At 43.0% G+C, this 14,399-nt stretch overlaps 1 protein-coding gene across 4 annotated transcripts in view; it reads right to left on the minus strand.

The window, feature by feature from the left end:
* The window catches only part of Clybl (citramalyl-CoA lyase), a 177,643-nt gene that overhangs the window by 21,970 nt on the left and 141,274 nt on the right, over nt 1-14,399 (minus strand). For all 4 annotated transcript variants that reach the window (XM_090341927.1, XM_090341928.1, XM_090341926.1 and 1 more), the window contains exons 3-5: nt 6,403-6,591; nt 2,479-2,580; nt 657-750 (exon numbers count right to left, since the gene is read on the minus strand). In XM_090341927.1, coding sequence (XP_090198053.1) covers nt 657-750; nt 2,479-2,580; nt 6,403-6,591 — 385 coding nt within the window. The remainder of the gene's footprint in view (nt 1-656; nt 751-2,478; nt 2,581-6,402; nt 6,592-14,399) is intronic.

The raw sequence follows: 14,399 nt of genomic DNA on the forward strand, positions 1-14,399 counted from the left end.
TCCAAGTCAGTGGGATGCTGTTCTGGAAACACGTTCTGTGTCCCTGGCCCCCAGCCTCCAGTTACACAATCACCCTGAGCAGGCGCTCAGTGCCTGGGAACAGGGGACCATGAGTGAAAAACAGCAGGGCCTCAGTAAATACTTAATGAAAAGGGCTCTGGAACATATTTTAAAATAAATTTAAGATGTGGATTAAATAATATTTACATACTACATTTAATGTAGAAAAAGAATTCATAAGGGCTAATGTGAAAGCACGTTACGTTTGTTTGAAAGGCCCTGGCCTGTCCTCAGACTGAGGTGAAGACAAAACATTTAAGCCTCCATGAGGCTGGTCAGGTAGTGTGTTCATTAGGAACAAAGTATATTCTTAAATGTGCAACAGCTTCTTATTAGTTATTTTATAAAATAGCAAAAGTAAAAAATGTAGTGTCTTGCAAACAGGACAGCTCAGAGGAAGTGGTCCATGCCAGTGTAGGGAAGAGTCATTGTCACGGTTGGTAAATATGCATTGTTATGTAAATGTCCGTGTGTGGGGGGCAAAGAAAAAAAACTGTATACAGTACACATACACACACACACACACACACACACACACACACACACATACGTGCACACGCGCGCGCGCGTGAGGAAGACAGAGAAGTCTTTGGCACCTATGCTGGCTCGAAAATCTTCTCCTCCAAAAACCACTGCATCTAGAAAAAGACCCAGATGAGGCCCGAACTTTAGTGCTTCTTCACACACTGCCTGGAAAAGAGCAGAACAGAACTAGGTCTCATGCAGAAACTTACAAGTCCTAGGAGCCCGGCACCCCAGGCCCAGAGACCCAGCTCCTGACCCTGCTTGGCTGAAGCAGTCCTACAAGGCCAGTCCAAACCTAACCCTTCCCAGAGTCATAGAAGTGCCCTGTGTGCCTTTGCCTTGCCTCATGGATTATATTAACATGGCTATCCATACAAGTGAACATGCTTCTAGTGTTCAAATGATAAGTCATCCAATTTCTCGAGAAACTTTGAGCTCACTCATTGTGATAGTACTATAAGTTATTTCTGTTTTCCCCAAATTTGTTTTTATGCTTCCAAAGACTCTCCAATAATAGACATAAAAGCACAAGAGAGAAGGAAAAGAATTTTAAAGTTAAACTAATTGGATTATTTGCATTGGGTTCAAGTAAACAGTCTCAGGATTAAAAGGCATGTACACAAAATCTACAACTTTAGAGGAGAAAATAAAAATGCAACAAGTCATTTAGATGTATTAAAGCATCTTTGACATTTCTAAATGAATATAGAGATTAATAACATTCATCATAGACAGAACTGTGGCTCTCAGAAGGTGGAGATGTAACCTGCTAATATATATGTGGGTGGCAAGAAATGAGAAACTGGTGGGGACACTGCTGATTAATTTCAGGCGCTGGAAGGGCTCCTAAGTACATTATGCAATGAAATGGCAAAACAGTGCTTAAAATTAAATCACTGTATGAATCTGGTTGCATCTAAAGAATGTGCTTTTGATTATGTTTGGAGGGTTCTAGGGAAGGCTGGAGTTGGTGGCTATGGTAAATGAGTTGACTCAAGACAAGGCTGCAAGCAGCCCCTAAACACTCTCACCCAGAATCTCCTGACCATTTCTCAGGGCTCAGTTTCTTCTAAACATTTGCTTACACATTTTCTCTCCAGAGCAGGGCAATTACTTTTTTTCCCATTATTTTTAGTGATTTTTTTTTTCCTTTTGCTCTTTGGGGTAGAAGAAGAGGAAGGAAAAAAGAAAGCAAGCAAGAAAGAAGCTAGAAACTCTGAAGGGAGGTTGCAAGGGGTGCTAGGTGACTGTTTCCAGATCAAAGGGAATGAGATGCATTTTTTCTAAACGATATAAAAAGAGGACAGACAAGGTAGCCAAGAATTTGGTAAGGCAAGTAATTTAATGCACACACACCGTGTGAAAACATATGGCTCAGCTAACCTTCCCGAATGTATATCAGAAAATATTTTATGTTCTAGTGTGGCAAAGTGAAATAGAAGCCTACAAATTATTTGTGCACATGAACTTACAATGAGCTTATCTGCTAGATGGTAGAACTAACGCTGCTACAAAGAAGCCAAGTTGATTTAAAAAGGTGACAAAATATAAGTTTTCTATGTATATTTACCCTATAAATGTAATAACTCAAAATGCACATATGTATACAGTGATTAGTGATTGGTTACTTAATTATTACTAGGATATGTCAATATTTTGTTTTCCAGATTTAGGACTGGGAAGCTTCTCCTTAATCAGTTTCTTTGTTTTCTAAGATGCTGATATCTTGTGTTTCGATTATAACACACATAGCAAATAGTGATCGAGGTTTAATCTTGCTTATCAACCCTTCTAAAAACATATTTTTAAGTAGATGGTAAAATTGAAAACAAAAGTTCTCTTTAAATGAGAAATCAAATACTAATTTATGTAATCACATTATGGTTTTCTTACCTTAAAATTGAGCAAACCCATTGCAGTTTCCACAAAGGGGATTAAATTCATTGGTTGTTCAAGTTTTCGGCCTTTTAAGTGGAATGAGAATTTGTCTAAAAACTAAAAAGTGTCATAGGTGATTAGTGGGGGGAATCGTAGCCACAGAAGTAGTATTTAAGTCTTTGACCTGAGGAAGTAATATCCCAGCCTCCTTCCTCCACACAAAAGAATTAAAAAAAAAAAAAGAAACAAACAAAAAAAAGTAACAAAGTTCCCACCAAACTAAATGTAAAACCCCAAGCATTGCAATCTACTCCCCCCTCCCCCATAGGAGCAATTTGAGGCCTAGGAGTTAGGCTGGAAAGAGAGAATCCAAGTTTAAATGCTTCCCTTGAAAACATATTTACTCGAGACCTGTAGCCCTCTTTGCATTAAATGCAAATCATAGGCCCTTAAAACAACACCGCTCCTCTACCTGCCCTTGTGCTCTGCTCATGGCCGGCACTGCCGTCAGTGAAATGTTCTGCTGCCTCTACGTGGATTCCATAGTCTTCCTGATAGCACCATTACCCTTTGTTCCCAAGGTTTTTCTTCAAAAAAATTTTAGCTTACCTAGGAAGACTTTAAAAAGGAAGTTTAATTCTTTGAAGACCAAAGCTTGCCAATTTTTTCCATGAGACCAGTTCACAGCTAAGCTCTGTGCTGCCAGTGGGGTAGCCCAAATTCCAAAAATCTATCATCTGGAAACATACAAAAGCTCTCGCCCAGATCCCCCCACCTCCCCTTTCAAAAGGGGGAAAAAACCCCACAATCTAAATTGTAAATCTATTATGTCTATCTAGATCTAATAAGATGTGGGAAGATAAAAAAGAAATACAGGTATGATAAAGACATTTTTGTAAATAAAGATGAAAACATATATCCATTTAAAATTTAAGGAATATTCTGCCATTAATTGATATCAAAGGAAAAGGGAATTTTAATCATCTCTCCATTCAGTCTCAGTTGGGTAAATCATATCTAAGAGATTTGCATAAATATAAACCATCAAAGACTTTTCATCTTCAAAGGGGGTTTCAAGACCCTATAAGCTTTGTACTGTAATCATCACAGGTCACCACCCTGCAGGAATAAGGCTGCTATGGCAACATAAAAAAACTAATGCTTAAGGCTTAGCATAATATTCTGACTAATAGAAAGGAAACTCATTTTAAAAGCTGGCAGCCTATTTACCAGAAGCGGGATTAGAGGTGTTATTTCCCCTTTTAGCTGCCCCCTCCTCGCCTGTGCACCCCCCCCTAAAAAATCTAATCACTGGGATCTTTAAAAAGCTTTTGAGCAATTTGCAGTAACTTTACAATTAGGCTAAAATAAATCACAGCTTTCAGTAATGAGGAATGATTCCCAGTTGCTCTCTGCCCCTCCCTTTGTAGACGTGGTCACCATCACCTCCTTCAGTAACTTCCATGGAAAGGGATAACTCAACCAAAACAGTCGGGCACAGAGAAGGCCACGATGTGACCAAATGCATGGTATTCGATGTGAGGGAAAAGAAAACATAATTTATGTCACAATTAAGCTAGAGAATGGGTAGTGAAATATTAGTGGTTGGTGGGGGGGTTGATGATGAACAAACACAGGTTTTCTTTGCTCATTAAAGAAAATTTGCAGTGTTACTGTTTTTTGTGATAATCATTTTAACTACAAAAACCGTAAGGTTTACAACTAGGTAAACCTTTTTACAAGATATTCCCTGTGCTTACGGAGCCAAATCTTTGGTGTCTTTTGTTTTTAAGCCAATAGGGGGGCATTTAAAAAATTAAATATGCTAGCCCCTCCTCCCCTTCTCCTTCTTCCCTCTCTCTTAAAAAATTGCATTAAGTACTAACACAAAAGGTAACTAGTGGAGAAGTTTCAATTAATTTTTTTCAAAAGGAGACGATTAAATGTTTCCGGCCTGGTAAAGTGTTCATTTCAGCGAGGTGGATGGGCTGGGAAGGGGGAGGAAAAGAAGGGGGAAAAATTACAAAGAGATTGGGGAGGAGATGAAGTAGCAGGGCTCAGCAATTCTTTCAATCCCAGTGCACACCCAGCAGTGTGTTGGAAGAATGCTCACTGTTCGGGGTTTGTGGGAGAATTGTCCCACGACAAAAGAGGCCGAGTTACGCTTGTTATAGTCCAATAAGCCGTGCCAGTCAAACAAGAACCCACACTAGCCACAAAAGGCGAGCAAGAGATTCTCACACAAAAGAAAACAAGTAAGCCCATCTTTCAGTTGTGCATCAGGCTCTGGGTTTTTACGCTCCGCATAAATACAAACGGAGAGGAAAAAATAAACAGCCCCAAAGGCTTCTTCTGTTACCGAAGAGTTCTGTTTAAATTTCAGTATGTCCCATACATTCAAGAATTTGAAACAGAGTACTGAGGCCTTGGCTGAAATCTGGGGGGGATCACCCTCTTAAATTAAGGGTAATGCTGGTGATAAATAGGTATTAATGATGAAACCAAAGGGAGAAGTGACTTCAGAGTCCTTTTCCATCAACTTAAGACATATCTGAATGGAGTCTGAGCCCCTGGGCCATTAGCACACTTGATCACCTCAGTCTCTCCTGTCTGAGGATAACCTTGTCAGGAAAACTCCACTTTACTAAGTAAATCCTAGTCCCTGAGGATGGAATTGAAGAAATAGCTAACAGAAACCCAGTGGTATTTATGGGTACATTTTTTTATTTTTTCTAGTGGCTCTATACAAAGTAAAATGGAACAGGGGACGTTAATTTTTATCATCTCTTATCCAACTTGATCAATCCAAAATATCATTTCAGTATACAATCAACAGAAAATTTATTGGCATATTTTGCATCTTTTAAAAAAGAATCCCTCGGGGGGAGTAGCAAGTCTTCAAAATCAGGTGTGTATTTTATGATGTGAGCACATCTCGATTTGTACTGGCCACATTTCAAGTGCTCAGACAACACATGTCAGGTGGCCCTGTACTGAACAAGACAGATCTGCTATATACAGATGTATTAAAAAAATAATAATAAGGTGAGCACTTTCACCAGGTAGTACAAACAAGAGAGCTGCAGCTGCTTCTACAACCTTCTGATAATACTACTTGTCACTGTGGCCCCCTATGACTCATTCGTCCCCACAACAAACACACCCAACATCTCTAGCTCACAGGCTCTGTCCCAGGGGGGCATGATTAAAAAGTTATTGCATTTAACAGAGACCTGCAAAATAACAGCAACCCCCCCAATAAAATCTAGCCCCTCCTCATTTCACTATGAAAACAATCATGGCTATAATTGAGCTCATTTCAAAAGTTTTCTTAAGTAATTTGACATGCCATCCACTTTACATTTTAGGCTTTTATTGGCTGATAGGTCTGTCATGAAATGCAAGCACACCTGTCAACAATTTTAAAAAAAAAGGACATGCTACAGAACTGTTCAGGAAATAATATCTGTGCTAATTAAAACCACTAGTTAAAAGCTTCCTGTTTATTCCTCTAGCTGCCCTAAGCAATGACCTTTTCTTCCCTTCCTTTGAGTTCATTTTTTAAAATATGCAGCCAGTGTCCTCTCGTTGCCTGCGATGATTTCAAATACATCTCAGCAAGCGCCATTTACGTCATGGCTTCAGGCCCACCTCCTGGAAGAGTGATGAGACACTCAGGCCAGCCATGGTCCCAGGACTGCTCTGTGAGGACCATTGAGAGGTATTCTCATCACACCACAAAGTCAATCAGGAAGCAGAATCACCTTTGTTCAAAACATCTTGGGCAAAGCCAAGATCCAGGGGGAGGAAAGAGTTGGTTTACTCTGTTTTCTCATTTCCTTTCTCTCTCTCCTCTGTGCGCATTTAAACCACCAGTGACCCTTCAATCCTTTCTCTGCAATTCCTTAGCTGGCCCAGTGTCAAAGCAAAGCTACTCACCCAGTGAATTTCTTCCGGACCCTCCACTTTGGGTAGCATTAGACTGGAAGGCAGGACTCGGGACTGGAGGAGAGTGTCCAGGTCAGCTCCAGCCAGGCCACTGGACACAGAGTTCACTCGCACACACTTTTCAGTTGGACCCAGATCAAACTCTTCAAGTGTTTTTACTATTCTCAATCGAGCTTCATTCTGTAGAAAGAAAAGATATCTCCTAAGCTTATTTGAATTGTTAACAGAAACATAATCACCTTATGAAACTGCTGTAGGGATTCAGTCTGAGAATCATGACTAGCTCTACATATTTTCTGCCCATCAAATAAGTCTCATAGGAGAGCGATTGATTTCTAGACCTCACTCAAGATGGCTGTACCAAAGCTGGGATCCACCAGTATTCACACCTGTGTGTTTCTAAAAGTAGTGGCACTTTGTTCATTGGTGGGGCTCTCCAATTGGGAAGGTAGAATAATTAATAGGCAATTGTTCATCGATTGGGCATTAACTAAGGCCTATGCATGTCCTTTATCTGCATTTTCTCATTTAAGAAATGTAAGAAACTGGATGACATTTGGATAATGGCAGTCTCGATCTGTCAGCATATTCACATTAGAGAAAAAATAAGGATTTGTTTTTATTTTTCCCCAGGTATCATACTCTATTATTATTATCATATTCTTTTGTCACTGAGTTGCAACTTGACATTCAATTAAGAAGGTACTCAAAGGACTCTGACATTCTTTTCGACAAGAAAATCTCCCACTTACTCAGGTGGAAGGCAGCTTTAATATCACCATGAAATCCCTTCAGAAAGTGGTTGACAAATACATTTTTCCCTTTGATTTGACAGTCTTTTTCTCCAGTTATGAAAAGTTGCAAGGTTGAAAATCTGCTTCAATATTTGAATTATTCCCCACCAAAACTGTACAGGATGAGGTCAAGTCTGTTAGTGATTGGCTCAGTGTCGGTGATGAAGGTGAGGGTGGCAAGGAGTACACTAAGGACTGAGGGTTGGTATCAAGAGACAGAAAGCGTTTAGCGCCATTACTTCTTGCCAACTTCAATTTCAAGAACAAATTCCATCTTGCCAACAGCTCTCATTGTCAGAATTAACATTGAGCAAAAGTCATTTCCTTTGGGAAGGCTATTTTATACAAAGAAAACTTTAAAGCTTCTCACTGCCAATGAATGCATTTTTTTTTTTTTTTTGGCCAGTCCTGTGCTTGAGCTCAGGGCCTGAGCACTGTCCTTGGACTTTCTCAAGGCTAGAGCTCTACCGCTTGAGCCTCAGCACCACTTCCGGCTTTTTTCTATGTATGTGGTACCGAGGAATCGAACCCGGGTCTTCATGCATGCTAGGCAAGCACTCTACCACTAGGCCAAACTCCCCACCCAATGAATGCATTTTTTAAAAGTCCTAACAGGGACTGGGAGTTTGGCCTAGTGGTAGAGTGCTTGCCTAGCATGCACAAAGACCCAGGTTTGATTCCTCGGTACCACATACGTAGAAAAAGCTGGAAATGGTGCTGTGGCTCAAGTGGTAGAGCTCTAGCCTTGAGAAAGCCCAAGGACAGTGCCCAGGCCCTGAGTTCTGGCCCAACCCCCCCCCCCAAAATCCTGACAATATTTAGTCATTTGACTAGCAATACTTATGTAGGAAACTAGCAACCAAAACAAAGGCAAGAATTATTGATGCCAATATGGAGTTTAAGTCTAATCAATGAGATGACTCAGATCTAAACCTGATGAATGTAGACTGATTCTGTGGAAGCAAAGAAGACTTCCAAATGGAGTCGAGTCAATGGTGTGAGCAAACAGTAGCTTAGAGCTGCCAGGTCAGTTGGGAACAGAAAGTATATAGGACCAGTTTAGGACAGTTTTGTGGAATCCTGCTTTGGCTGCCAATAATTAGGCCTTGCTCAGGACAAAGCAAGAGAGAGCTCATAGTAGCTAAATCAGGGATGACTATTCCATAGCTATTCCATAGCTCTGGAACTCATCCACCATGCATTCTTCTCATAGCCACTAACTACAGAAACACTGAAAGACAGAAGGTAGCTAGATATTGTGGTTCTAAGGTAGTCTACAGCTGTAGGAGGAATGCTTCCTAATCCTTGGTAATGCAGGTGTTTAGATCCTTGTCCTCAGAGGCCCTAAAATGTGTCATGTTCATGAAGCCTGGGCAGACTACAAGCTATGGATTGTTCCAGTTTGTAAGCACTCAAACTCCCAGGTTTTCATTCAGTTGCAGGTCAGCCTTGCCTCAGTTCAATGGAGTACCTGGGAAACCAAAGGGAGAGCACTAGACTGCCTAAGCAAGAAAGCCTCCTCTCTCCCCACCCTTACCCCCTGCCCCCACATGCTTGGTGGCAGAGCTTGAACTAAGAGGGCCTAGGTAGGCACTGTCCCTGAGCCTTTTTGCTCAAAGCTAATGTTTACCACTTGAGCCACAGCTCCACTTCTGGCTTTTTGTTCCTAATTAGAGTAAATGTCTCATGGACTTTTCTCTGTGAGCAGGCTTCTAATAACAATACTCAAAGCTCTACTTCCTGCGTAGCTAGGATTACAGGTGTGAGCCACTGATATTTTACATCCTAAATGAAGGACTGGTATGATGGTCCCAGGCAGATGGGAGGTATAGTTAGAGGTTGATGGTCAAAAACAAGACACCTTATTCGAAGTTAAAGCTAAAAAAATAAAGATATATAAATAAAAGGGCTGGGAATGTGGGTCAAGTGACAGACTACTTGCCTAGTAAATGTGTGGCCCTAAATTCTACCCCAACTGCTACCTTTCAAGCCCCCCAAAATTATTAGAATGAACATGTAAGTGTTGGAGCACACTTATAATCCCAGCACTTGGGAGAGTAAGGCAGGAAGATCATGAGTTCAAAGCAAGCAGAAGTCCCTAGTAAGAACCTTTAAAAAAAAAAAAAAAAGGAATGAAACACCACCAATTACTGGAATCCTCCTGTCCATACGGTACTCTGCACTGCCGTGGGGACCCCTGGCAACATCAACGTCCTATATTGTTAACTGTCACACAGTCAACTCTAAGCCGTGTTGCTTCACTTGGATTTGAAGGGGCTGTCTGCTCAAAGCTTATATTTTAAACCTGTTTGTGATTTTTATTTTGAAGTCAGATTGCCATGGTTTCAGCACATTCCGGTTTACTTAGGAAAATTCAGCTCTTGCGAAATTGGCTGCAAATGAAGTACCTAAATCCAATTTTAGGCAACTAAAATTAGAACTGATTAGGACTTTTCATGTCCTAATAATGAGCTCAGCACTTTATTGGACTCTTTTTTTTGGCTCTGAATGAAAACCAAGCTCTTTCCCCTTTATCATCCAACAAGAGACAGCGGCTTCCTCGGTGCATGGCCACACAACACCCCGGTACCAGGGGTTGCGTGTGTCAGTTTACATAAACTAAGGTGCCTCTCTCCAACAACTTCACTAAGTTTACACCAGCCAACAGGCATGCGGAGTTTTTCTGTTCGGTGTTTTAATGGTGGAATGGGTCGCTGCGCTAGCACACACACCCAGACCATCTGCCGGGTGAAGTTTAGTGCTGGGCGTTCACCCAGCGGTGAAAACAAAGACGTCGCCTCCCGTCCTCTCCCCGCCGGCCGGCCGGCCCCGCCCGTCTCTCTCTCCCACTCCTCTCGTCCCCGTCCGCCCCTTCCCCACGCCCCTTCTTTTTCTCCTGGCGCTGCCCATCCTCCAGGTCGCTCTGGCAGCCAGGTCCCTGGGTGACCTGCGGGAGGGAGCGGCTGGGAGAGGGAGGGCCGGGGGTCTCCCCTCCCAGAAGCAAAGCGGACTGCGGACGGACGGACGGACGGACGGACGGGCTGGGGGGGAAGGGGGCTGAGGAAGTACGGCCGGTATCACTAGTTCATTAGGTCTTCCAGGGACCGGGGACCCCACGGCGCGGATTTCCGGGCTCTGCGCGCCCTGCGGGGGCCCCTCCCCGGGGCTCGGGGGCGGGGGCGCCGCTGCGCGTACACACCGCGGCCCCGGCGAGCCCCGCCACGGCGCGGGGGACGCGCGGGGGACGGGACGGAAGAGTTTCCGGACTCCACGGAGACCCCCGGCACCGACATCGTCTCGTGGGTGAAGGGAGGTCACAGGCGGGGGGGGGGGGCAGCACGAGTTGTGAGCTGAGGCCCCTTTTTCTAAAACTGGTGTTGCAGATTTCAAGGTTGAATTTGGTTTAAAAGTAAAAATAGCTCTGAACGACCTGTTCTATAAAGACGTCCTCTTTTATTTCATTTTTTGCGGGTCGGGAGGCGCGAACTCAGGGCCTGGGCTCTGGAACGACCCTTTTGCACGCCACCACTTGGAGCCACCGTGCAGTTCCCAGTTTGTTTTCTGGTGGTTTCCGAGCTCGGTCTCCTGAGCCATCAGCGCCCATCAGCAACCTTCATCATATAATATGTCCTTTTCCTTTTCCATGTTTTGTTGTTGCTGTTTTGTTTGTGTCCGTTCTGGGGCTTAAACACTTAGCCTTCTGACTTCCTGAGCTTTCTCCCTCAAAGCTAGCTCTCTGACCACTTGATTCACTTTTGCCTTTATTGGTGGTTAATAAGTCTCATAAACGTCCCTGACCAACTGGGTTTCAAGCCACAAGCCTCAGATCTTAGCTTCCTGAGGGTGAGGGTGACAGGTCTAAGCCACCAGCACCTGGCTATGATTTCTTTTTATGCATTTATACTAAAAAACAACTTCCTAGAGGCATTGTACTCAGTTTTAACAGGCTGAAGTGAAACCCTTGTGTACAACTACTTAAAGAAATTAATTAGGAAAAACATCTTCCCAGGGCACAATATAGGGAATTACTAGTAAATTATATCATATTTGTATAAATGTATAAGGTTTGTCATTGTACTCCATGCCAATGGCTGACACATGTAATTCTAGCTTCTCAGGAGGCTGAGATCTGAGGATCACAACTTAAAGCCAGCGTGGGCAGGAAAGTCTGTGAGACTATTATAGCTAATTAACCACCAAAATGCCAGAAGTACAAGGTTATCTTTCCGCTACTTGAGCACAGCTCTACTTCTGGCTCAGGTACAGTGCCCAGGCCCTAAGGTCATGCCCCAGAATAGTTATTACCCACTCAAAAGTTTTATAATAATCATAGAGATTATACTGAAGAAACATGAATTCTCACTGATTCTTGGAAACTGGTACTGTGTTTTGTTAGGCAGGGTGATAGTATTGACTTTTAGTGGCTATTAAATGATTGTACAAAAAAAAATGGGTTCAGGCTGGGAGTCTGGCCTAGTGGCAGAGTGCTTGCTTAGCATGCACAAAGACCCAGTTTCAATTCTTCAGTACCACATACATAGAAAAAAGCTGAAAATGGTGCTGTGGCTCAAGTGGTAGAGCACTAGCCTAGGACAGTACTCAGACCTTGAGTTCAAGTCCTGGAACTGGCAAAATAATAATAATGATGATGATAATGGTAATAATAATAATAATAGATTCATTGTGACATTTTCATATATGCAAATAACATACTTTGATTATATTAGCTTTCTACCTGATTTTTTTCCACAGGTGAAAAAGGAGTCTTGGGTTTGCCCATTTTCTAAAAAAAAAGGAAAGATCTGCAATGATATTGAATGTACCAAATGTGAACAGGATTAAATTTCACACAGTGATTTAGTTATAAGTATCTATGTGTACATTTTGATGAAGCAAAGTTTTCATGAGTTCATAATAAAAGCTACTTTAACACATTTTTATTTGAAATGCTAAGAAGGCTTGGAATATGTCTGATTAGAATGCTTATAACATGCAGTTGGAATGTCTGGTCTTTACATTAACTACATTGGCTTCTGTGACTGGCTTCTTTCATTTAGGGTAATGTTTCAAGGTTTACCCATGTTGTCCCATACTTCCTGGTATCATTTCTAGATTCTTCCTGATAAGCCTGGTCTGGTATTTTAAAAAAAAATTTTAGCCACAGGGAGAAAAATTAATCAAATGCTCTCTATTATTCCAAGGGTTATTGACACATTTGAGGACACTGGGGGAAGATAAAAACAAATCATTCCCTCCTGAACGCTAGGAATCTCATCAGCAGATGTGGCCAGGGATGACAGGAAGTGAAGTAACAGCTTAGTCAGTGGGAAAGACCCCATGGGGTTGTAGCCGCCAGGGCAGCACTTGGGGCTGAGATGGGAGGAGAAGCTAGGGCTGAGCTGGACTCTGAAGACTAAGCTGGATTTCAACAAGTGCAGGGGCCAAGGTAGAGGCATGAGTGAGCCAAAAATAGATAGAGAAGACAAGAATTAAAAAATAGAAAGTCCAACTAATCACCAGAAAGTTTGGAGCTGAAGAGATCAAGGATGATGCCCAAGCCCAGAGTTCAAGCCCTGTGACTGATTAAAAAAAAAAAAAGTAGAGGGTCAGTATATATAAAGCCAGGGAAGAGGAGTTCTTGCTAAAGCCAGAAGATGAACAGAAAGACAAAAGCGAGTCCAAAGGGGCAGTGGCCAGCCATGATTTAGCCATGGAAAGGCTAAGGCTCTGTTTCACTAGGTGGACATGATGGCAGTGGTAGGACATAAACTCTCAGCCAACAAGCACCTCCAGGGCTCCTTTGGGGAGTCTTCATCCTCCTCAGAGGAGAAATGCCCTCCTCAGGCCCAGGCGAGAAGGCTTCTGGTCTCTCACACACATTAGGCTTTGTCTTTGGACCAAACGGGTTTTTGAATGGAGATTTTGAATGGCGATTCACAGGCCCCAGTGCACTGACCAGGAGATGGAGTGGACACTGGGCAAGTGCCCGGCTGCCCCCCGTACACACCTGCTAATTGCTCATCCCCTGACTCTACCACACAGGACAAGAAGGTGGCTCCCTTCCCCAACTGGTACAAAGTACAGCCTGGAGCAAAGCTGCCCTTTCTCTCTCTGGCTGTATTTATGTTTCACAACTTCTCTGGGTTAGAGAAGGTAATTAACTGTTTTGGTTTAAAAGCCCTCCTGCTGGGTCGCAGTCTGCGTGGGAGAATCAAAGTAAACAAGCAAAAGGGAACAGTGTCATCAAGCGACTTTGCACCTACCTTTCTTCATGAGGAGGAGGAAAACCCCACCATTTGCTGCAGGTGCAGCGCACACCCGGGCAGGGCAAGGTCCAGGTCCTTCATTCTTTTAAATGGTAAATCAAGAGTGATGGGTTCATAACTTAATGAGGCAGGTTTGCCTTGGTTCCAGACATGTATCAGATAACACTGTCCCCTGTGCGGAGGGAGCAGGGTTAGAGCAGGGATCACATGCCTCCACTCTAGTTCTCAGGCCAATGTGGGATGCATTGCTGGAAACATCCCAACTGTCCTCTTCATCTGGGTGTCAGGAACCAGTTAAAAACATTCTCTGCTTTATTTTTATTTTACATTGTTTATTAGCATCAATTATCGAAGGTGAACTTGTGGCATAGCTACAGGTGTGTACAATATGGATTTGGTCACATTCGTCCTCTCCAGTACTCTCCCTCATCCGTCTTCTCTCTTCCCAATGATATCAATTAATATATGTGTGTGTGTGTGTGTGTGTGTGTGTGTGTGGCTCAGGCCTGTACTCCTAGCTACTCAGGAGGCTGAGAACTGAGGATGGAGGTTGAGAACTGAGGATGGAGGTTCAAAGCCAGCCCGGGCACTAAAGTCAGTGAGACTCTTATCTCCAATTAAGCACTAGAAAATCAGAAGTGGCGCTGTGGCTCAAGGGAGGGGTAGAATGATGGCTTTGAGCTGAAGAGCTCAGGGACAATACCCAGGTCCAGAGTTCGAGCCCCATGACTGACAAAAGAAAAAGAAAAAAAGAAAAAAGAAATCAAAACTCTCCCTTACTTTGGAGGACATGTTTCCTAGCCAATTATTGGGTGGATGGATGGGTGGGAGAAGCACATTGGACCACACACTTCTAGGCTGGCAAAGGTGGGTTTTGAATGAGAGACCATCTGCGAGTCAGAGACTCCTGTCTATGTGCCAGCTCCTT

This window comes from Megascapheus bottae, chromosome 11, assembly GCF_031878675.1.
Source record: "Megascapheus bottae isolate mThoBot1 chromosome 11, mThoBot2.hap1, whole genome shotgun sequence".
Classification (NCBI taxonomy): domain Eukaryota; kingdom Metazoa; phylum Chordata; class Mammalia; order Rodentia; family Geomyidae; genus Megascapheus; species Megascapheus bottae.